This window comes from Magallana gigas, chromosome 4, assembly GCF_963853765.1.
Source record: "Magallana gigas chromosome 4, xbMagGiga1.1, whole genome shotgun sequence".
Taxonomy (NCBI): Eukaryota; Metazoa; Mollusca; class Bivalvia; order Ostreida; family Ostreidae; genus Magallana; species Magallana gigas.
In genome coordinates this window covers 45,391,886-45,411,566 of record NC_088856.1, presented here as the reverse complement: position 1 = coordinate 45,411,566, position 19,681 = coordinate 45,391,886, and the positions used below count along the sequence as shown (strand labels likewise).

The 19,681-nt window shown below is 33.0% G+C and overlaps 1 protein-coding gene across 1 annotated transcript in view; it reads left to right on the top strand.

Moving 5' to 3' along the window:
- Positions 1-5,956: 5,956 nt before the first annotated feature.
- LOC117682994 (uncharacterized) overlaps positions 5,957-19,681 on the top strand; it is a 28,134-nt gene continuing 14,409 nt past the window's right edge. The window contains exons 1-3 of the mRNA XM_066082571.1: positions 5,957-6,019; positions 9,998-10,623; positions 10,877-10,915. Of these exons, the coding sequence (XP_065938643.1) occupies positions 10,029-10,623; positions 10,877-10,915 (634 nt within the window). The 5' untranslated portion in view covers positions 5,957-6,019; positions 9,998-10,028. The remainder of the gene's footprint in view (positions 6,020-9,997; positions 10,624-10,876; positions 10,916-19,681) is intronic.

Here is a 19,681-nt window from a genome sequence, read left to right as displayed (position 1 = left end):
CCATGGACCTCTTATTTCGTGATATTTGGTGTTTAAAAACTGTTGAAAGAATTTCGGTTTCTTATATAAAATGTCCATAGAAAATCTGTTTTGTGCAGGAAAAATGTGCTGATTAGTTTGCAAATGATATAAAAATAAAAATACCGCGCATTAAAAATAGATTTTGGAGATTAAAATATAGCAGACGTTATGTACAAATTCATTCTGAAAGTGCTTCAAACCCCCTGACAGTGATTAAATTATAACAACGGGAGACGCGTGGACCACTCGTTTACTTAATTTCACGAAACACTGTAAATAACATATATACACACTGCTGAATAAAAAAGCTATGTATTGCATTCTATGTCAGCACAGAACATTTTTAACCTAGAATTCTTGCCCAGAGAATTTTTAAAAATCAGTATTTGCTGTATTTATTTACAAACAAGGATTCTTTAAACAAAACTTCATTGAATTTGGATTATTGGGGGGTTTTTTTGTAAAAATTTTGCAGTAATTTTACTGGAAAGAATTGTGTCGAAAATTAAAAAAAAATAATATATTCATATCCATAATGATGATTTCTACAAAATCAAAGGAGATACAGGACACTGATTACGTGATTTCATTGCTTTGATGTGCTACATGTAACTTTGTTTTATGTATGATATCATAATTGATTTGATTTTTTGATGTTTTGATGTATTTTATCTATGACGTCAAACATGATTAGATAGATATCGCTCCACCGGCACCAACATTTTCAAATCCCTCAACTCATTCCTCATCTCAAATCCATTAAAGAAAAGTGCATAAAACTGAGGTTAAACTTCAGATTTGATATGTCAATATCATGGGTAGGGATGGTGATGTCACGAGATACAGCAAGATATGGACAGAAATACAGAACATAACGAGAGACAACATAGAACAGGAACTTTTGAGTGATATACCACACTACATAACAGAGAACATTAATAGTGATGTCAGTGTATTAGATTACATTTACATTTACATTTACAGTAGCTATATTTGACATTTTGATCTAAATCTCCTTCTATATTAATGAAAATAAATTGTTTATTTCTTTTTCGATTTTAAATCACCTAAACTGAAAGTTCAATTGAGCTTTTCTAATCATTTCTTGTCTGGCGTCCGTCTGCAGTCTGTCTATCTGTAAATATTTTTACATTTTAACAAAACTTTGCATGTAGCATCATTGGATGAAGTTCTGTGTACTTGCACTTGTGATCAGCGTGCTTGTTTAATTACTCCTTAAAAACTGGATTTTTTAAGCGATATGAAAACATGACAAGAACAAACCGTGAACCATCTCGAAAATCCATAAAACGAAATACAAATTCAAAGCAGAGCAACAAGGACCTCCAAATAGATAGATGTAGGATCAGGTGCCTAGGAGAAGTGAGCATCCTTTGCTGACCGGTCGCATCCGGGTATTGTTCTTGTCATATTCAGAAAGAGGTTTACTCGAACAGATCTTTTTAATTCTTAGTAAGCAGGAATCGGTAAAGCATGCAAAAATACCTAGGGAAAGCTGCAACATTTTTAAATCAACAATAGGTATTCCCATAATTTAACAAACATTCTAATTTCCTGCGGTTAATAAGTTATTTTTAATACCTTTTTTTTAATTTACAATTTACATTCTTCTAGCTACATGTATATTAGAATAAGATAAAGCATACAAATTGAAAATACAAGTGCACACGGTTTATATTTAAAGAATGTTGATCCATCTGGCTTTCCGTAGACAACGCACCCATGCAAAGTGCACACTGACGAGGCTTATATAGAAACCGTAAGTATATTTTGTTGTAAAATTTACTAATTTGACGTACTATATCGATGTTTGGTTTTTAAAACTATATTGATAACTTCTATCGTTATTAATATACATAAAAATATACATAAATACGATATTGTTTTGCAAGAAAGTGACCTAATATGAAACACCTGGCAAGATTGAAAAAATGAAGGAATAATACTCAAAATATGTAGAAGCGACATAAATTATTTAATCTCAAAAATCCATAATACGAAATACAAATTCAAAGCAGAGCAACAAGGACCTCCAAATAGATAGATGTAGGATCAGGTGCCTAGGAGAAGTGAGCATCCTTTGCTGACCGGTCGCATCCGGGTGTTTTTCATGTCATATTCAGAAAGAGGTTTACTCGAACAGATCCTTTTAATTCTAAGTATGCAGGAATCGGTAAAGCATGCAAAAATACCTAGGAAAAGCTGCAAAATTGTAGAACTAGTCCTCCCTGATTTTTTTTGGCTGACAAAATATATTCAATATTTGAAATTGAAAGGGCTGCAATTCTGTTCTATATTTCCGCAGTGAATTTTTAATTGTCGTTTTCAGTCGCGTGAAGCCAGGTGGAATAGTTTACATGTGATTTTCATTATTAGTTGAGGCCACTCAAATATAATTTCTTCTTCGTCCGACATTCAGTGAAAAGGGTACGAGCGGGCGAGAGATTAAAAAATAGAATTGCTATTTTTGTAGCCAAAATTATTAGTGGTACAGAAATAAATTTGAGCGGACAGTTATATTTCTTCTACCTGTTTCTGATTTAAAAATTAAAACTGTTTACAATGTTAAAAATATAGTAGAAATAGAAGTAAAAACAGCTCAACATTCCCTGGATGCGGAAAATTAATTGTAATATTTGCTGTGTAGTTTTAGTAAAATACTAGCGTGCGGGGTCCAACGAACAAGAAATTATATTGATGTGGCCTAACCAAATAGTGAAAGAGTGAACCACTCCCGCAACTGCCCTAATTACGGAGAAAGCAATATCATAGTATAACAGCTATAGTCAAGCGGAACGTGTGATACATGTTTTTGTATTATATTCACAGTAATGACAACACAAAGAAAAACAATTAAAGTTATGGGATGATACTTTATTTGCATAAACATGTTGAAAAATGCAAGTTCAAATTGACTAGCTAGCTTGTATCAAACCGACACAGTCTCGGTTTATCTCCACACAACTCAAACTATTAATATCACTAGATTATTAAATGCGGTAAGTATAATACGCTACAAAATGAAAATGGTACCGAAAACTAAAGGTTCTTTATTTTACGCGATTTTCTTGCATTCAATTGTAAGAATATAAAACAGCCATAACCAAACTTTTGCTATGATTTTATAAAGATAAAAACTGCAGAAATCAAAAAAATAACGAGATTTTTAAACATTCTAATTTCTTGCGGTTAATAAGAAGTTATTTTAAATATCACTTTTTTAAATTCAAAATTTACATTCTTCTAGCTATATTAGAATAAGATAAAGCATTCAAATAGAAAGTAGAAGTGCACACGGTTTATATTTCAAGAATGTTGATCCATCTGGCTTTCCGTAGACAACGCCCCCATGCAAAGTGCACACTGACGAGGCTTATATAGAAACCGTAAGTGTATTTTGTATTATCCTCACATATTTTGTAAAATTTACTAATTTGACGTACTATATCGATGTTTGTTTTATAAAACTATATTGATAACTTCTATCGTTATTAATATACAAATAGATACACAGAAATACGATATTGTTTTGCAAGAAAGTGACCTAATATGAAACACCTGAATGAATTATACTCAAAATATGTAGAAGCGACATAATTCATTTAATTATTTATCAAAGATTCAGTTGTTTTGATCAATAGCTTAATGATAATATATTAATGTTTTGGTGTGCGTGTGTTGAATTTATCGTCGATCAATGTACATGTACAGGGAAAAAAATCGTAGATAAATAACTGTCATGCATAATTTATCGGGATTAGATCTTTGTAGCTTTACAATTAATTTAAGAATTAAATGCTTTATCAATAAATGAGATTATCATTTTTTGACCAAAGTATCAAAGTAAAATTGATCGCAAAATTTTAGGAATGCACCTAACGTATACAATTAAATAAAAAAAGGATGAATATATTTTCAGCAATTTATTTTAGAGTGGCACATTGCAAATTAAATTGTCACAATCAATAAATATTACAAGGTGTAATTACATGTATATTAAAATTTGAAAATATATATCAATTGAATACAAAGAATACGCAGAAGAATTATAAACAGTCAAACAGACTGATAGACTAGTCCTTAACATTCTCTTACGTAAAGGTGAGTGAAGAAATGTGAATAATATTGACACAAGCACCTGACGTTATATATTTTTCTCATAATAAGAAATATCGATACTTAAAAATTAAGACAATTTGCAAATAAACTAAAACATGCCTGCACCAGAGTTACTGCTAACACCTTTGGTATTCCAACATATGTGAAATGATGTCCGTAAGCTAATGGAATTTTAACTGATAAGTTGTTATTGTAAAATTAATTAAAAAGCTACCTTCATTTTCGATAAACAAGCCCGAAATACCAAAACATGAGAGTAAGGTGGTGATCACACTTTGGTGGATCCAAGTCATGGATAGTTTGCATCAAATTATATACTTGCAATAAAATGATATTGAATTATTACTTAAAGATTAAATAAATTTACTGGGAACTTATTTAGAGTATACATAGAAGTTAAGATCTGACAAATGTGGTGAGAGAATGGGATAGAACTTTCCAGAACGGGGTAAATAAGAACGGAGGTTGACTAATTGACGAAATGTGTAGGATGAGTTCGTCATGCGCTGGCAGAATCCTTTGATCGGATCGAATACAAAGAGTTAATAAATAAAATGTAACAATTCAATGCGATTTTAGTTTTGTAGGAAAGAAACTTGCTGAATGGGGTGTCAAGAAATGGGTTGACTAATTAACAAACATGCGGAAAGTGTAGGGCAAGTTGACCATCAGGCAGATAGTTTGAATTTTGATTTCAACTAAGCAAATGAATATGCATACTCTTGCGTGTTTTAATTTCACGTTTTTCATACCACGACAGATTGGTAGTAAACCTTAGATACATTAATGAACAGATTAATGTATTCTACGTATATATTGATAAACCGGAGAAGTTTAACGGGGGTCACCCCCACCCCCCTCAACTATCTTTTCAAATAGTCTATTATCTGAAATTCTTTTTTTGGACAGTTATACAAATTATATTGAAAATTGACATGAGAACCACATTTAGAGGGAGATTCACTAAATAGCCACTCACTTGTTTGAGATAAATATATTTTTTTCTTTTTAAAGGAACGATCGGCATATAATACCATAGGTCAGCTCTGTTCATGTAATGCGAAAGCATTTCGGTATATGCAATAAACATTATAAATAAAAGACATCGTATTGTCTTGTTGATTTCCGAAATAGCAAGGCATGATCAAGCGTTACTTTTAGTAGGCGAATATTATACTTTGCATAGTAAAAAAAAGTGCAAAACGCAATGCGTGCGCAAATGGTAATTTTTTTTCGTCATATAATTTTATATTGCTTATGAAAAAACAAAACAAAACCGATTATAATTTCAACGGAAGACCTTATTGTTATTGTATCGTTTCTTTTACCCTATTATTAAGGTCTTCGGTTTGAAACGGAATATCTTACTGTTATGGCTTTGTTTCCTTTTTTCTATTATTCCAACAGAAGACCTAATGTTTTGTTTTGTTTCTTTTTTCCCTATTATTATCATTTTTTCTGTCCCAAAACGCTTCAGCCGATTTCAACGAAACCTATAGATCGTTGCCTTGACAAAATTTGAAAGAAACACACGTCCTGTTTTTTGGTCCTCACTTCCGGACCTGGGATAAAAAAAGATTGATGTTTTCTCAAAAAGTGTCAACGAAAGAGCTTTTAAATTTTCAGTGATGGTAAAGATTTTTCAGCCACAGTGCCCTTTCCAAACGTCATCTGTCACTTCCAGTTGTCACCAGAAGAAAAATAAAAAATTAAATTTTAATCCATTTTTTGATTTTTAATTCGGTCATTTTTCGATAGAAACACGTTAATGAATAAAGAATATAAAATTTGTTTTAGATTCGATCCACGCAGTCTCGAGATTTTGGGCCTCAAAGTCCTGAAGCGAGAGTCCGTGTAGGTAAGTCGTTACAGTCGTGGACATGTGCGCAGGCAAACCGGGTTCAATCTCCGAGTGCTGAATATTTGTTTACTTCCTTTAATTGTGTTTAGATTTACGATTTTATTTTTGAAATAATAGAATAAACAACTTTCTGAATTTATTCTATCAAAACTCAAAATAATAGCGCCTTTTCAATTGACTAGATTAATGACATGCCTATTGAAATCCTTAGAGATGGTGAAACCCCCTTCCCCAACATTTTCTCGCAGCAATCATATTTCTTAGATTTAGATATAAAAAATAGATTATCATAAAGTTGCCTCCCCCCAACTTTTTTGGGAGCATGTAAAAGAAATGGAATAAAAAACGGAAATAAAGAGTCAAATTGAAGTTTCAGGTATATAACTTAGCCCACCCCATCCCCCACCCCCTCACGGATTAAGGTTTTTATGTCTTTTTTTTTTGCTTGTCAAGATTTTGTTGATGATTCTCCTCCCCCAAAACCTCCCACTTTCAAAAATGATGCTTCGTGTCTGTTAAAGAACATGTCATTATTTTATGATCGTAACTTTCAAAAACATTAAGAATTCATAAATGATAAAAATGTATTAAATAAATTTAACGACTTAGTTCATTCCTATCAATGTACATAATGTTAATGCTATATACATCATAATAAAAGTGGATATCGAAGAAAAAATACTACTGAAGATTTTCAGAATAAATGTATTTTTCATGATCAAATCAATGGTACAATTGCGTACTATGGAGCACAGTGATTGTCAGTGCTCTGTAACAGTGCCGTACAGAGAGGTACAGTGCTGGTCAGTGCTGTACAGTGGCGTTCAGAGGGGTTCAGTCGAAGTCAGTAGAAATGTACAATGTGGTACAGTGAAAGTCAGTAAAAGGTACAATGAGGTACAGTTAATGTATAGTAAATGTCAGACAAGTTTGGTCAATATCAGTAATCTTACTTCGCTTAGCTTAGTTGATAAAACTTTCAGATCTTATTCTTAACAAAATGTATCCCCCTTCCTCTGAAATGAAAATATAAGATATATTTTGATAACTTTTGAAATCCTCACTCCTAAACCATAGTCATTCTTTCTCCTTGTTTCATTGGGCATAAGTTAAACATACAATAATCAAGTATTGTATTCTCTTCATATATAGAGTTTGACTGATGTGGTACGTCCTACCCTAATGATTGCCCTGCTTTGTTTGGGAGACTTTATAATTGTTAATAACTATCTTGTTTATTTTAATGACAATACCAATCAAGAATGATTCTGATACTGTAAAATTGTAAGAAGAGATCCCGAGTCCTTCGAACCAAGATTGATGTGGTTGAAGTTTTTCATTTTCGTTCATTCTACATGTCATTTATATTTATAAATTACATATGATACATATGATATGATTGTATTTAAAAATACTCTTTTTGATTTTTTTAAAAAATAGAATCATATAATGATGTGTTTCCAGCATACATCGAAATTCAAAATACTATTCAACCTTTGCCACAATCTTTGTACAGATATACAATCAAATAAAAGGTGCTTAATGTCCTCCTTTTCACACGGACTGAATTCACAATTTGCATTAGACCTTGATTTACATTTGCATTGAAAGGAATTACAATTCAAAATATTATTTAACAACTTATAATGAAATTCACTAAGTCTTTTGTCATACATGTTCTTAACCTTTCTTTCATAAATATCTTTCCAATTATCTCTACCAATATTAAATGAATTGTAAATGCAGATTGGTAACAAGTTGGTTTGAATTTTTTATGAAGCAAGTTTACATAGTAGAATTTACATTTCTTATCGAATATATCAAATGTTCCCTTATCAAAATTATAAACATTTCTTTTCAGTATTTGTGTATAAAAACAACACTTCATATCAAAACACTCACTTTTTTTCTTAATTACTTTCTTTAAAATATTGTATTCACACAACCAATTATTTTTCTTCTTTAGATCATTTGAAAGTTCTTGTAGTGTTTTGAATTCACCATTTTTGTTGAATAAATCTTTAACAAACAAAATTTTACTCATTACCCAGTTTTTGAAAAATAATGATTTTCCCTTATGTTCAAGCTGAGTATTATTCCACAGTGGTTGTTGTGCAAATATATTACAAGAGATAATTTGTTTATTGAGAAGATTGTAAGAGGAATTTGAGAACTATGCGGGCAAGTTTTTCCAGGATACATGTAAATGCATTTGTAAGATCTCACAGACCACAGGATTATAAGTAAATTGATGAAACTTTATTAAATTAATTAATTAAAACATTGTGTGGGGAGTTTTCGGAATCAATTATGTTTACGGGATAAACTTCATTGTTTACTCCCCTTCGTGAGTATTTTTTGAGGAATTTTGAGAACCATGGTTTTTTTTTTATTTTTTTTTTTGGGGGGGGGGGGAATAAACGTCTTTTTTTAAACATCTCGTTGACCCCTGAAGGAAAATGAAATTTCTGACACCTTAATCTGCATCAACACGGCATCATCGTTTACATTTCTAACTATGATTTTATTATTGTTAAAATTGAAGAGGGGTATTTTTTTTATATCAAAAACATCATTTGTTTTCAACCGATTGACCCCCAGAGTTAATTTAAAATCATTCAAGAGTTGATTTGGCTAAAAAATGCTTATATGTTAACATATTTTTGAAACGATGTTTGCTTAAAAAAGTCATTTTTCAGCATTTAATTAACCTGCGGGATGAAAAATAAATTTCCTAAACTGTATTGTGCATTTACAGGTCACCCTCAATTAAATTTCAAGGGATTATTTGGATAGTGTGTTAAATGTAGAAGCAATTTGATTTAATCCATAACATCCCTCCAAACTTATAATGGGTCGCAGGTAACGTTAAAAAATCGGTATCGGTTGATAAATATGTTTGTGTAAAATATTATTTAGAACTGCAGTACTACAATTTGAAATAGTATAACATGTTCTAAAAATCTCAAAGAATCATATTCTTAAGTGTTGATACAACCACTGAAACACCGCTGGTTTAAATATATTATAGTATTTAAAGTTTGCTTTGATTAGAGGTGACTGTTTGAATAGAATTATGGCCAATGTTACACAGGTGACCGATGGGGTGCCGTGGCCATACGTTTTCGATATTACTACAAACTGAAATTCATGCATGAAAGATGTTATACGTTGATCTCCATTATCAATATACATAAATCATTTTCGTTTCTGAGATAGCCCAATGTACCAGATAAGAAAAATATTTGCTGCGTACTTAAAAAAGGACAATTGCTAAGCGATGCAGTTTATGTTAAAATTTGGGTAATTAAAATCTCCCGAGTTTTTTCTTTATGTGTAAATTGTCAAACTACATATGCTTCCGAGTAAAGATAAAAATTCTAACCGAGAAACAGTTTATCAAGTTAGCTGTGAATGCATTTGGATTGTTTTTTAAATATCTCCTTTTGAAATTTAAAAAGTTAAACAATTATTTGTAAGATATATAAAAGTAATAATTATTTCGACCAAACCCTGAACAATTTTTTATCAAAGTGCGTTAACATCGACGACATCGACGCACTTTGAAAACATAGTTCTTTTTTCAAAGTGCGTTGACTTAGTTCTAAAATTTCCGCACGTAGAATTTTTTTTTCAAAGTGTGTAGTTTTTTCAAAGTGTGTTGTAACATACGTGCTATAGTTCTGACTCTGAGTTCTAACTAAAGCTTTTGAAATACTAAACACAAGTCAAAATACCCCCACAGAACTGTAATTCCGAGTATTAGGTCAGCAATGTTTAGGTCCTTTTTTGGGATGCAGTCAAAACTTTTGTTATTTATATATTGTGTATTTTGTTTGCTATTACTACATTCCCTCGCCGGCTTATTTTGCAGCAGCGAGCAACACTCGCTATTAACAACATCTATATACTCTTATAAAAATTTTTGAAATTAAACAAAACTTTTAAACATTCTTATCATATATATTTTTGTAGGAAATCTTGTTGATGCTACAAACAAGAAAGGATGTCCTTATCAAAATATGAATCGACCACAGGGACTACACATCTTGCTCGACTTGCCCGGGCTATATTGGGTCCCTGCATGGATGTACTACGCGAGGTTCTTGCAAAAGAGATATCTCCACCTGACTTGGAAAAGAAAGTTAAAACTTACGTACCTCAAAAGGGCAAACCTTCTATCAGTGAAAAACAAAAACGGATTGTCTATGGCAAAAACTACTCCGCCTTTGACGTTACGTTGCTCTATTTTCTATTACGTAACATGTGTTCTATTCCTCCACATAAAAACACATGGGGACAAGATCCAGAACCAACTGATAAAAGTGTATCGGCAAACATAGAACGAATTCGTATTTTAAGAAACGAATGGTATGGACATCGTACGGATATTTCTCTCTCAGAACCAGATTTTGAACGAAAATGGAATCATATTTCTCAAATTGTAAAAGAGCTGGAAGGCTATCTTGGGACTGCAACAAAATACCAGGACTCTCTGATCAAATTGAAAACTTGTTATATGGACCCTGATTCGATACAGCACTACATAGATACACTGAGGACTGTTGAAAGGTTACAGACTGACGTTAAAAATCTGCAAGGTAACAGACAAGATGGTTTATCAAAATGGATCATAAGATTTAATAAATATATAATTATGGTATCATTGCTTGTTTTGGTTATTATAACATAACAATGTAACATGATGCACCTTTATAAGGTTTTAGTGATGAAGACATGAATAAATGAAGTTGCATATTCACATAACTGGCAAGCACCGTATTAAACCCAAATATATAAGAAAGGATCCGAAATAATATTATACGCTTATGTATTTAATCTTCATTTTTACAGAGGATGTAGAAGAGATAAAGTCAGTCAAGATAAGAAAAGGTACAGTTATTCAGAATTAGCATATACTTTATTATGTTTATTCGTAACATTTTGAAAATCAATATTTTAATTTTAAAAGAGATACAGTTTGAGATTGAAATGATTATCTTGAACAACATATGCTTATCACAATAAAGTTGTGGTCATGAAGAGGTATGTATGTACCGGTTTATCTAACCTGGCGTTTTATGCTAATGCAAAAAAAAAAAAAGCAGGTAAACTCGGAGCTCTACCAAAAAGGCTGGAGAAGTTACAATTGGATATTCCTTTCATTAAACAAAAGCAGTTAAGGGCATATGTCAACAAAGTGAATGGATTTCTGATGGATAGTCATTAAGCTGTTATTAAAAAAATAATAATGCCCGAAAACTCCATAAACCTTAATTTCTTGCATATCTCCTTATTCCGTTGCCATGATTATATCTTGATCCACCGTCCCCTTGGACTTGCACAGACATCCATGGCAATTATTTTATATATGGCATTAAATGGTATCTAATGCATCATATAATTCTTCAACGGTTTTTGGGAAAGTTTGAAAATCACAATTCAAAATTGAACTGAATTCAATTATTGAGCTTCAGAATTCTCAGATCCTTTATCAGTCAATGTCTATAAGTGAAAGGAGAGAAAATAAATCTCATCGCTGTCATCTGTAACTTATATAAAAAAAAACGCGACAGTTCAGCTAGTCTTCCCCATTATAAACTGATGTTGTTTAACTGGTGTACATTATCTTAAAAATTAACTCAATGTACTCGTCTATGCAACGCGTGTCAGGTGACATGGATTTCAGTAAGCGTGTTCGACGTGATTTATTCTGTTTACCTTAATTTTTAAAAATACCCAAGGCCTATTTGTAAATTATATTATCAACGGATTTCATTTGTGATCACTAGGTTTCTCCCTAACTGGTGAGAATTTTGCAATAACTAAATTTCTTAAGATACATATCATCTATTGCTCTAAGGTCGACTCATTCTATTTGTTTGTATTCATTGGAAGGAAAGGGTCACAAACCCAGTGGTTTAACCAGAGAGTTAATAACTGTTAATACAGAGTGTACAAATCATCGTTAATGCGCCAATCATTACAATTAGGAACGATTCAAGCTATCAACACTAATCGGAAGTGTCATATTTATTCACTCATGTTTTAAATTTTGCACAAAGTATGGTAGATTTTCTATAATTAATTGTATAGAAAGTGGCCGTTTTCATATGTTTATGGATATCATCCCTAATCGACCCGATTTTCTGCTTTTGTACCGGCAAATCGCCAGGGAACTTTTTTATGCCCCCCTTCGAAGAAGGGAGGGCATATTGCTTTGCTGCTGTCTGTCGGTCGGTCGGTCTGTCTGTCTGTCGGTCGGTCGGTCCACCAACAGTTTCCGTTCATTTTCTTCGCAGAGGATGAACATATTTAAATAAAATTTAGTATACAATTTAACATGATAATATCTAGGTCAAGTTCGATATTGGGTACGATCAAGTAATTTTCGACAGAGTTATGGCTCTTGGACGCAGAAAAATTCTAGTTTATTGCAGTTTCCGCTCATTTTATTCGCAGAGGATGAACAAATTGAAATGAAATTTGGTATACTGGTTTATCATGATAATATCTAGGTCAAGTTCGATATATTTTACAATCGAGCAATTTTCGACAGAGTTATGGCCCTTGGGCGTAGAAAATTTCTAGTATTTTGCAGTTTCCGCTCATTTTCTTCTCAGAGGATGAACATATTGAAATGAAATTTGGTATACAGGTTTATCATGATAATATTTAGGTCAAGTTGGATATTGGGTACGATCGATCAATTTTCGATAGAGTTATGGCCCTTGGACATAGAAAAATTCTAGTTTTTTGCAGTTCCGCTCATTTTCTTCGCAGAGGATGAACATATTGAAATGAAATTTGGTATACTGGTTTATCATGATAATATCTAGGTCAAGTTCGATATTGGGTACAATGGAGCAATTTTCGACAGAGTTATGGCCCTTGGACGTAGAAAAATTCTAGTCTTTTGCAGTTCCGCTCATTTTCTTCGCAGAGGATGAACATATTGAAATATAATTTGGTATACTGGTTTATCATGATATTTAATAATATCTAGGTCAAGTTCGATATTGGGTACGATCAATCAATTTTCGACAGAGTTATGGCCCTTGGACGTAGAAAAATTCTAGTTTTTTGCTGTTCCGCTCATTTTCTTTGCAGAGGATGAACATATTGAAATGAAATTTAGTATACTGGTTTATCATGATAATATCTAGGTCAAGTTCGATATTGGGTAAGAACGATCAATTATCGACAGAGTTATGGCCCTTGGACGTAGAAAAATTCTAGTTTTTTGCAGTCCCGCTCATTTTCTTCGCAGAGGATGAACATATTGAAATGAAATTTGGTATACAGGTTTATCATGATAATATCTAGGTCAAGTTCGATATTGGGTACAATCGAGCAATTTTCGACAGAGTTATGCCCTTGGACGTAGAAAAATTCTAGTATTTTGCAGTTTCCGCTCAATTTCTTCTCAGAGGATGAACATATTGAAATGAAATTTGGTATACAGGTTTATCATGATAATATCTAGGTCAAGTTCGATACGATCGATCATTTTTCGACAGAGTTATGGCCCTTGGACATAGAAAAATTCTAGTTTTTTGCAGTTCCGCTCATTTTCTTCAAAGAGGATGAACATATTGAAATGAAATTTGGTATACTGGTTTATCATGATAATATCTAGGTCAAGTTGGATATTGTATTCGATCGAGCAATTTTCGACAGAGTTTTGGCCCTTGGACACAGAAAAATTCTAGTTTTTTGCAGTTCCGCTCATTTTCTTCGCAAAGGATGAACATATTGAAATGAAATTTGGTATACTGGTTTATCATGATAATATCTATGTCAAGTCCGATATTGGGTACAATCGAGCAATTTTCGACAGAGTTATGGCCCTTGGACGTAGAAAAATTCTAGTATTTTGAAGTTTCCGCTCATTTTCTTCGCAGAGGATGAACATATTGAAATGAAATTTGGTATACTGGTTTATCATGATAATATCTAGGTCAAGTTCGATATTGGGTACGATCGATCAATTATCGACAGAGTTATGGCCCTTGGACGTAGAAAAATTCTAGCTTTTTGCAGTTTCCACTCATTTTCTTCGCAAAGGATGAACATATTGAAATAAGATTTGGTATACAGGTTTATCATGATAATATCTAGGTCAAGTTGGATATTGGGTTCAATCAAGCAATTTTCGACAGAGTTTTGGCCCTTGGACGCAGAAATATTCTAGTTTTTTGCAGTTCCGCTCATTTTCTTCGCAGAGGATGAACATATTGAAATGAAATTTGGTATACTGGTTTATCATGATAATATCTAGGTCAAGTTCGATATTGGGTACAATGGAGCAATTTTCGACAGAGTTATGGCCCTTGGACGTAGAAAAATTCTAGTTTTTTGCTGTTCCGCTCATTTTCTTTGCAGAGGATGAACATATTGAAATGAAATTTAGTATACTGGTTTATCATGATAATATCTAGGTCAAGTTCGATATTGGGTACGAACGATCAATTATCGACAGAGTTATGGCCCTTGGACGTAGAAAAATTCTAGTTTTTTGCAGTCCCGCTCATTTTCTTCGCAGAGGATGAACATATTGAAATGAAATTTGGTATACAGGTTTATCATGATAATATCTAGGTCAAGTTCGATATTAGGTACAATCGAGCAATTTTCGACAGAGTTATGCCCTTGGACGTAGAAAAATTCTAGTATTTTGCAGTTTCCGCTCAATTTCTTCTCAGAGGATGAACATATTGAAATGAAATTTGGTATACAGGTTTATCATGATAATATCTAGGTCAAGTTCGATACGATCGATCATTTTTCGACAGAGTTATGGCCCTTGGACATAGAAAAATTCTAGTTTTTTGCAGTTCCGCTCATTTTCTTCAAAGAGGATGAACATATTGAAATGAAATTTGGTATACTGGTTTATCATGATAATATCTAGGTCAAGTTGGATATTGTATTCGATCGAGCAATTTTCGACAGAGTTTTGGCCCTTGGACACAGAAAAATTCTAGTTTTTTGCAGTTCCGCTCATTTTCTTCGCAAAGGATGAACATATTGAAATGAAATTTGGTATACTGGTTTATCATGATATTTAATAATATTTTGGTCAAGTCCGATATTGGGTACAATCGAGCAATTTTCGACAGAGTTATGGCCCTTGGACGTAGAAAAATTCTAGTATTTTGAAGTTTCCGCTCATTTTCTTCGCAGAGGATGAACATATTGAAATGAAATTTGGTATACTGGTTTATCATGATAATATCTAGGTCAAGTTCGATATTGGGTACGATCGATCAATTATCGACAGAGTTATGGCCCTTGGACGTAGAAAAATTCTAGCTTTTTGCAGTTTCCACTCATTTTCTTCGCAAAGGATGAACATATTGAAATAAGATTTGGTATACAGGTTTATCATGATAATATCTAGGTCAAGTTGGATATTGGGTTCAATCAAGCAATTTTCGACAGAGTTTTGGCCCTTGGACGCAGAAATATTCTAGTTTTTTGCAGTTCCGCTCATTTTCTTCGCAGAGGATGAACATATTGAAATGTAATTTGGTATACTGGTTTATCATGATATTTAATAATATCTAGGTCAAGTTCGATATTGGGTACGATCAATCAATTTTCGACAGAGTTATGGCCCTTGGACGTAGAAAAATTCTAGTTTTTTGCTGTTCCGCTCATTTTCTTTGCAGAGGATGAACATATTGAAATGAAATTTAGTATACTGGTTTATCATGATAATATCTAGGTCAAGTTCGATATTGGGTACGAACGATCAATTATCGACAGAGTTATGGCCCTTGGACGTAGAAAAATTCTAGCTTTTTTGCAGTTTCCACTCATTTTCTTCGCAAAGGATGAACATATTGAAATAAAATTTGGTATACAGGTTTATCATGATAATATCTAGGTCAAGTTGGATATTGGGTTCGATCGAGTAATTTTCGACAGAGTTATGGCCCTTGGGCGTAGAAAATTTCTTTTATTTTGCAGTTTCCGCTCATTTTCTTCTCAGAGGATGAACATATTGAAATGAAATTTGGTATACAGGTTTATTATGATAATATTTAGGTCAAGTTGGATATTGGGTATGATCGATCAATTTTCGATAGAGTTATGGCCCTTGGACGTAGAAAAATTCTAGTTTTTTGCAGTTCCGCTCATTTTCTTCGCAGAGGATGAACATATTGAAATGAAATTTGGTATACTGGTTTATCATGATATTTAATAAAATCTAGGTCAAGTTCGATATTGGGTACGATCAATCAATTTTCGACAGAGTTATGGCCCTTGGACGTAGAAAAATTCTAGTTTTTTGCAGTCCCGCTCATTTTCTTCGCAGAGGATGAACATATTGAAATGAAATTTGGTATACAGGTTTATCATGATAATATCTAGGTCAAGTTCGATATTGGGTACAATCGAGCAATTTTCGACAGAGTTATGGCCCTTGGACGTAGAAAAATTCTAGTATTTTGCAGTTTCCGCTCAATTTCTTCTCAGAGGATGAACATATTGAAATGAAATTTGGTATACAGGTTGATCATGATAATATCTAGGTCAAATTGGATACGATCGATCATTTTTCGACAGAGTTATGGCCCTTGGACATAGAAAAATTCTAGTTTTTTGCAGTTCCGCTCATTTTCTTCGCAGAGGATGAACATATTGAAATGAAATTTGGTATACTGGTTTATCATGATAATATCTAGGTCAAGTTCGATATTGGGTACAATCGAGCAATTTTCGACAGAGTTATGGCCCTTGGACGTAGAAAAATTCTAGTATTTTGCAGTTTCCGCTCATTTTCTTCGCAGAGGATGAACATATTGAATTGAAATTTGGTATACAGGTTTATCATGATAATATCTAGGTCAAGTTCGATATATTTTACAATCGAGCAATTTTCGACAGAGTTATGGCCCTTGGGCGTAGAAAAATTCTAGTATTTTGCAGTTTCCGCTCATTTTCTTCGCATAGGATGAACATATTGAAATGTAATTTGGTATACTGGTTTATCATGATATTTAATAATATCTAGGTCAAGTTCGATATTGGGTACGATCAATCAATTTTCGACAGAGTTATGGCCCTTGGACGTAGAAAAATTCTAGCTTTTTGCAGTTTCCACTCATTTTCTTCGCAAAGGATGAACATATTGAAATAAAATTTGGTATACAGGTTTATCATGATAATATCTAGGTCAAGTTGGATATTGGGTTCGATCGAGCAATTTTCGACAGAGTTTTGGCCCTTGGACATAGAAAAATTCTAGTTTTTTGCAGTTCCGCTCATTTTCTTCGCAGAGGATGAACATATTGAAATGAAATTTGGTATACTGGTTTATCATGATAATATCTAGGTTAAGTTCGATATTGGGTACAATCGAGCAATTTTCGACAGGGCTAGGCCCTTGGACGTAGAAAAATTCTAGTATTTTGCAGTTTCCGCTCATTTTCTTCGCAGAGGATGAACATATTGAATTGAAATTTGGTATACAGGTTTATCATGATAATATCTAGGTCAAGTTGGATATTGGGTACAATCGATCAATTTTCGACAGAGTTATGGCCCTTGGACATAGAAAAATTCTAGTCTTTTGCAGTTCCGCTCATTTTCTTCGCAGAGGATGAACATATTGAAATGAAATTTGGTATACAAGTTTATCATGATATTTAATAATATCTAGGTCAAGTTCGATCTTGGGTACGATAGAGCAATTTTCGACAGAGTTATGGCCCTTGGACGCAGAAAAATTCTAGTATTTTGCAGTTCCGCTCATTTTCTTCTCAGAGGATGAACATATTGAAATGAAATTTGGTATACAGGTTTATCATGATAATATCTAGGTCAGGTTTGATATTGGGTACGATCGATCAATTTTCGACAGAGTTATGGCCCTCGGACATAGAAAAATTCTAGCTTTTTGCAGTTCCGCTCATTTTCTTCGCAGAGGATGAACATATTGAAATGAAATTTGGTATACTGGTTTATCATGATATTTAATAATATCTAGATCAAGTTCGATATTGGGTACGATCAATCAATTTTCGACAGAGTTATGGCCCTAGGACGCAGAAAAATTCTAGTTTTTTGCTGTTCCGCTCATTTTTTTCGCAGAGGATGAACATATTGAAATGAAATTTGGTTTACTGGTTTATCATGATATTTAATAATATCTAGGTCAAGTTCGATATTGGGTACGATCAATCAATTTTCGACAGAGTTATGGCCCTTGGACGTAGAAAAATTCTAGTTTTTTGCAGTTCCGCTCATTTTCTTCGCAGAGGATGAACATATTGAAATGAAATTTGGTATACTGGTTTATCATGATAATATCTAGGTCAAGTTGGATATTGGGTACGATCGATCAATTTTCGACAGAGTTATGGCCCTTGGACATAGAAAAATTCTAGTCTTTTGCAGTTCCGCTCATTTTCTTCGCAGAGGATGAACATATTGAAATGAAATTTGGTATACTGGTTTATCATGATATTTAATAATATCTAGGTCAAGTTCGATATTGGGTACACTCAATCAATTTTCGACAGAGTTATGGCCATTGGACGTAGAAAAATTCTAGTTTTTTGCTGTTCCGCTCATTTTCTTTGCAGAGGATGAACATATTGAAATGAAGTTTAGTATACTGGTTTATCATGATAATATCTAGGTCAAGTTCGATATTGGGTACGATCGATCAATTATCGACAGAGTTATGGCCCTTGGACGTAAAAAAATTCTGGCTTTTTGCAGTTTCCACTCATTTTCTTCGCAAAGGATGAACATATTGAAATAAAATTTGGTATACAGGTTTATCATGATAATATCTAGGTCAGGTTGGATATTGGGTTCGATCGAGCAATTTTCGACAGAGTTTTGGCCCTTGGACGCAGAAAAATTCTAGTTTTTTGCAGTTCTGCTCATTTTCTTCGCAGAGGATGAACATATTGAAATGAAATTTGGTATACTGGTTTATCATGATATTTAATAATATCTAGATCAAGTTCGATATTGGGTACGATCAATCAATTTTCGACAGAGTTATGGCCCTAGGACGCAGAAAAATTCTAGTTTTTTGCTGTTCCGCTCATTTTCTTCGCAGAGGATGAACATATTGAAATGAAATTTGGTTTACTGGTTTATCATGATATTTAATAATATCTAGGTCAAGTTCGATATTGGGTACGATCAATCAATTTTCGACAGAGTTATGGCCCTTGGACGTAGAAAAATTCTAGTTTTTTGCAGTTCCGCTCATTTTCTTCGCAGAGGATGAACATATTGAAATGAAATTTGGTATACTGGTTTATCATGATAATATCTAGGTCAAGTTGGATATTGGGTACGATCGATCAATTTTCGACAGAGTTATGGCCCTTGGACATAGAAAAATTCTAGTCTTTTGCAGTTCCGCTCATTTTCTTCGCAGAGGATGAACATATTGAAATGAAATTTGGTATACTGGTTTATCATGATATTTAATAATATTTTGGTCAAGTTCGATATTGGGTACAATCAATCAATTTTCGACAGAGTTATGGCCATTGGACGTAGAAAAATTCTAGTTTTTTGCTGTTCCGCTCATTTTCTTTGCAGAGGATGAACATATTGAAATGAAGTTTAGTATACTGGTCTATCATGATAATATCTAGGTCAAGTTCGATATTGGGTACGATC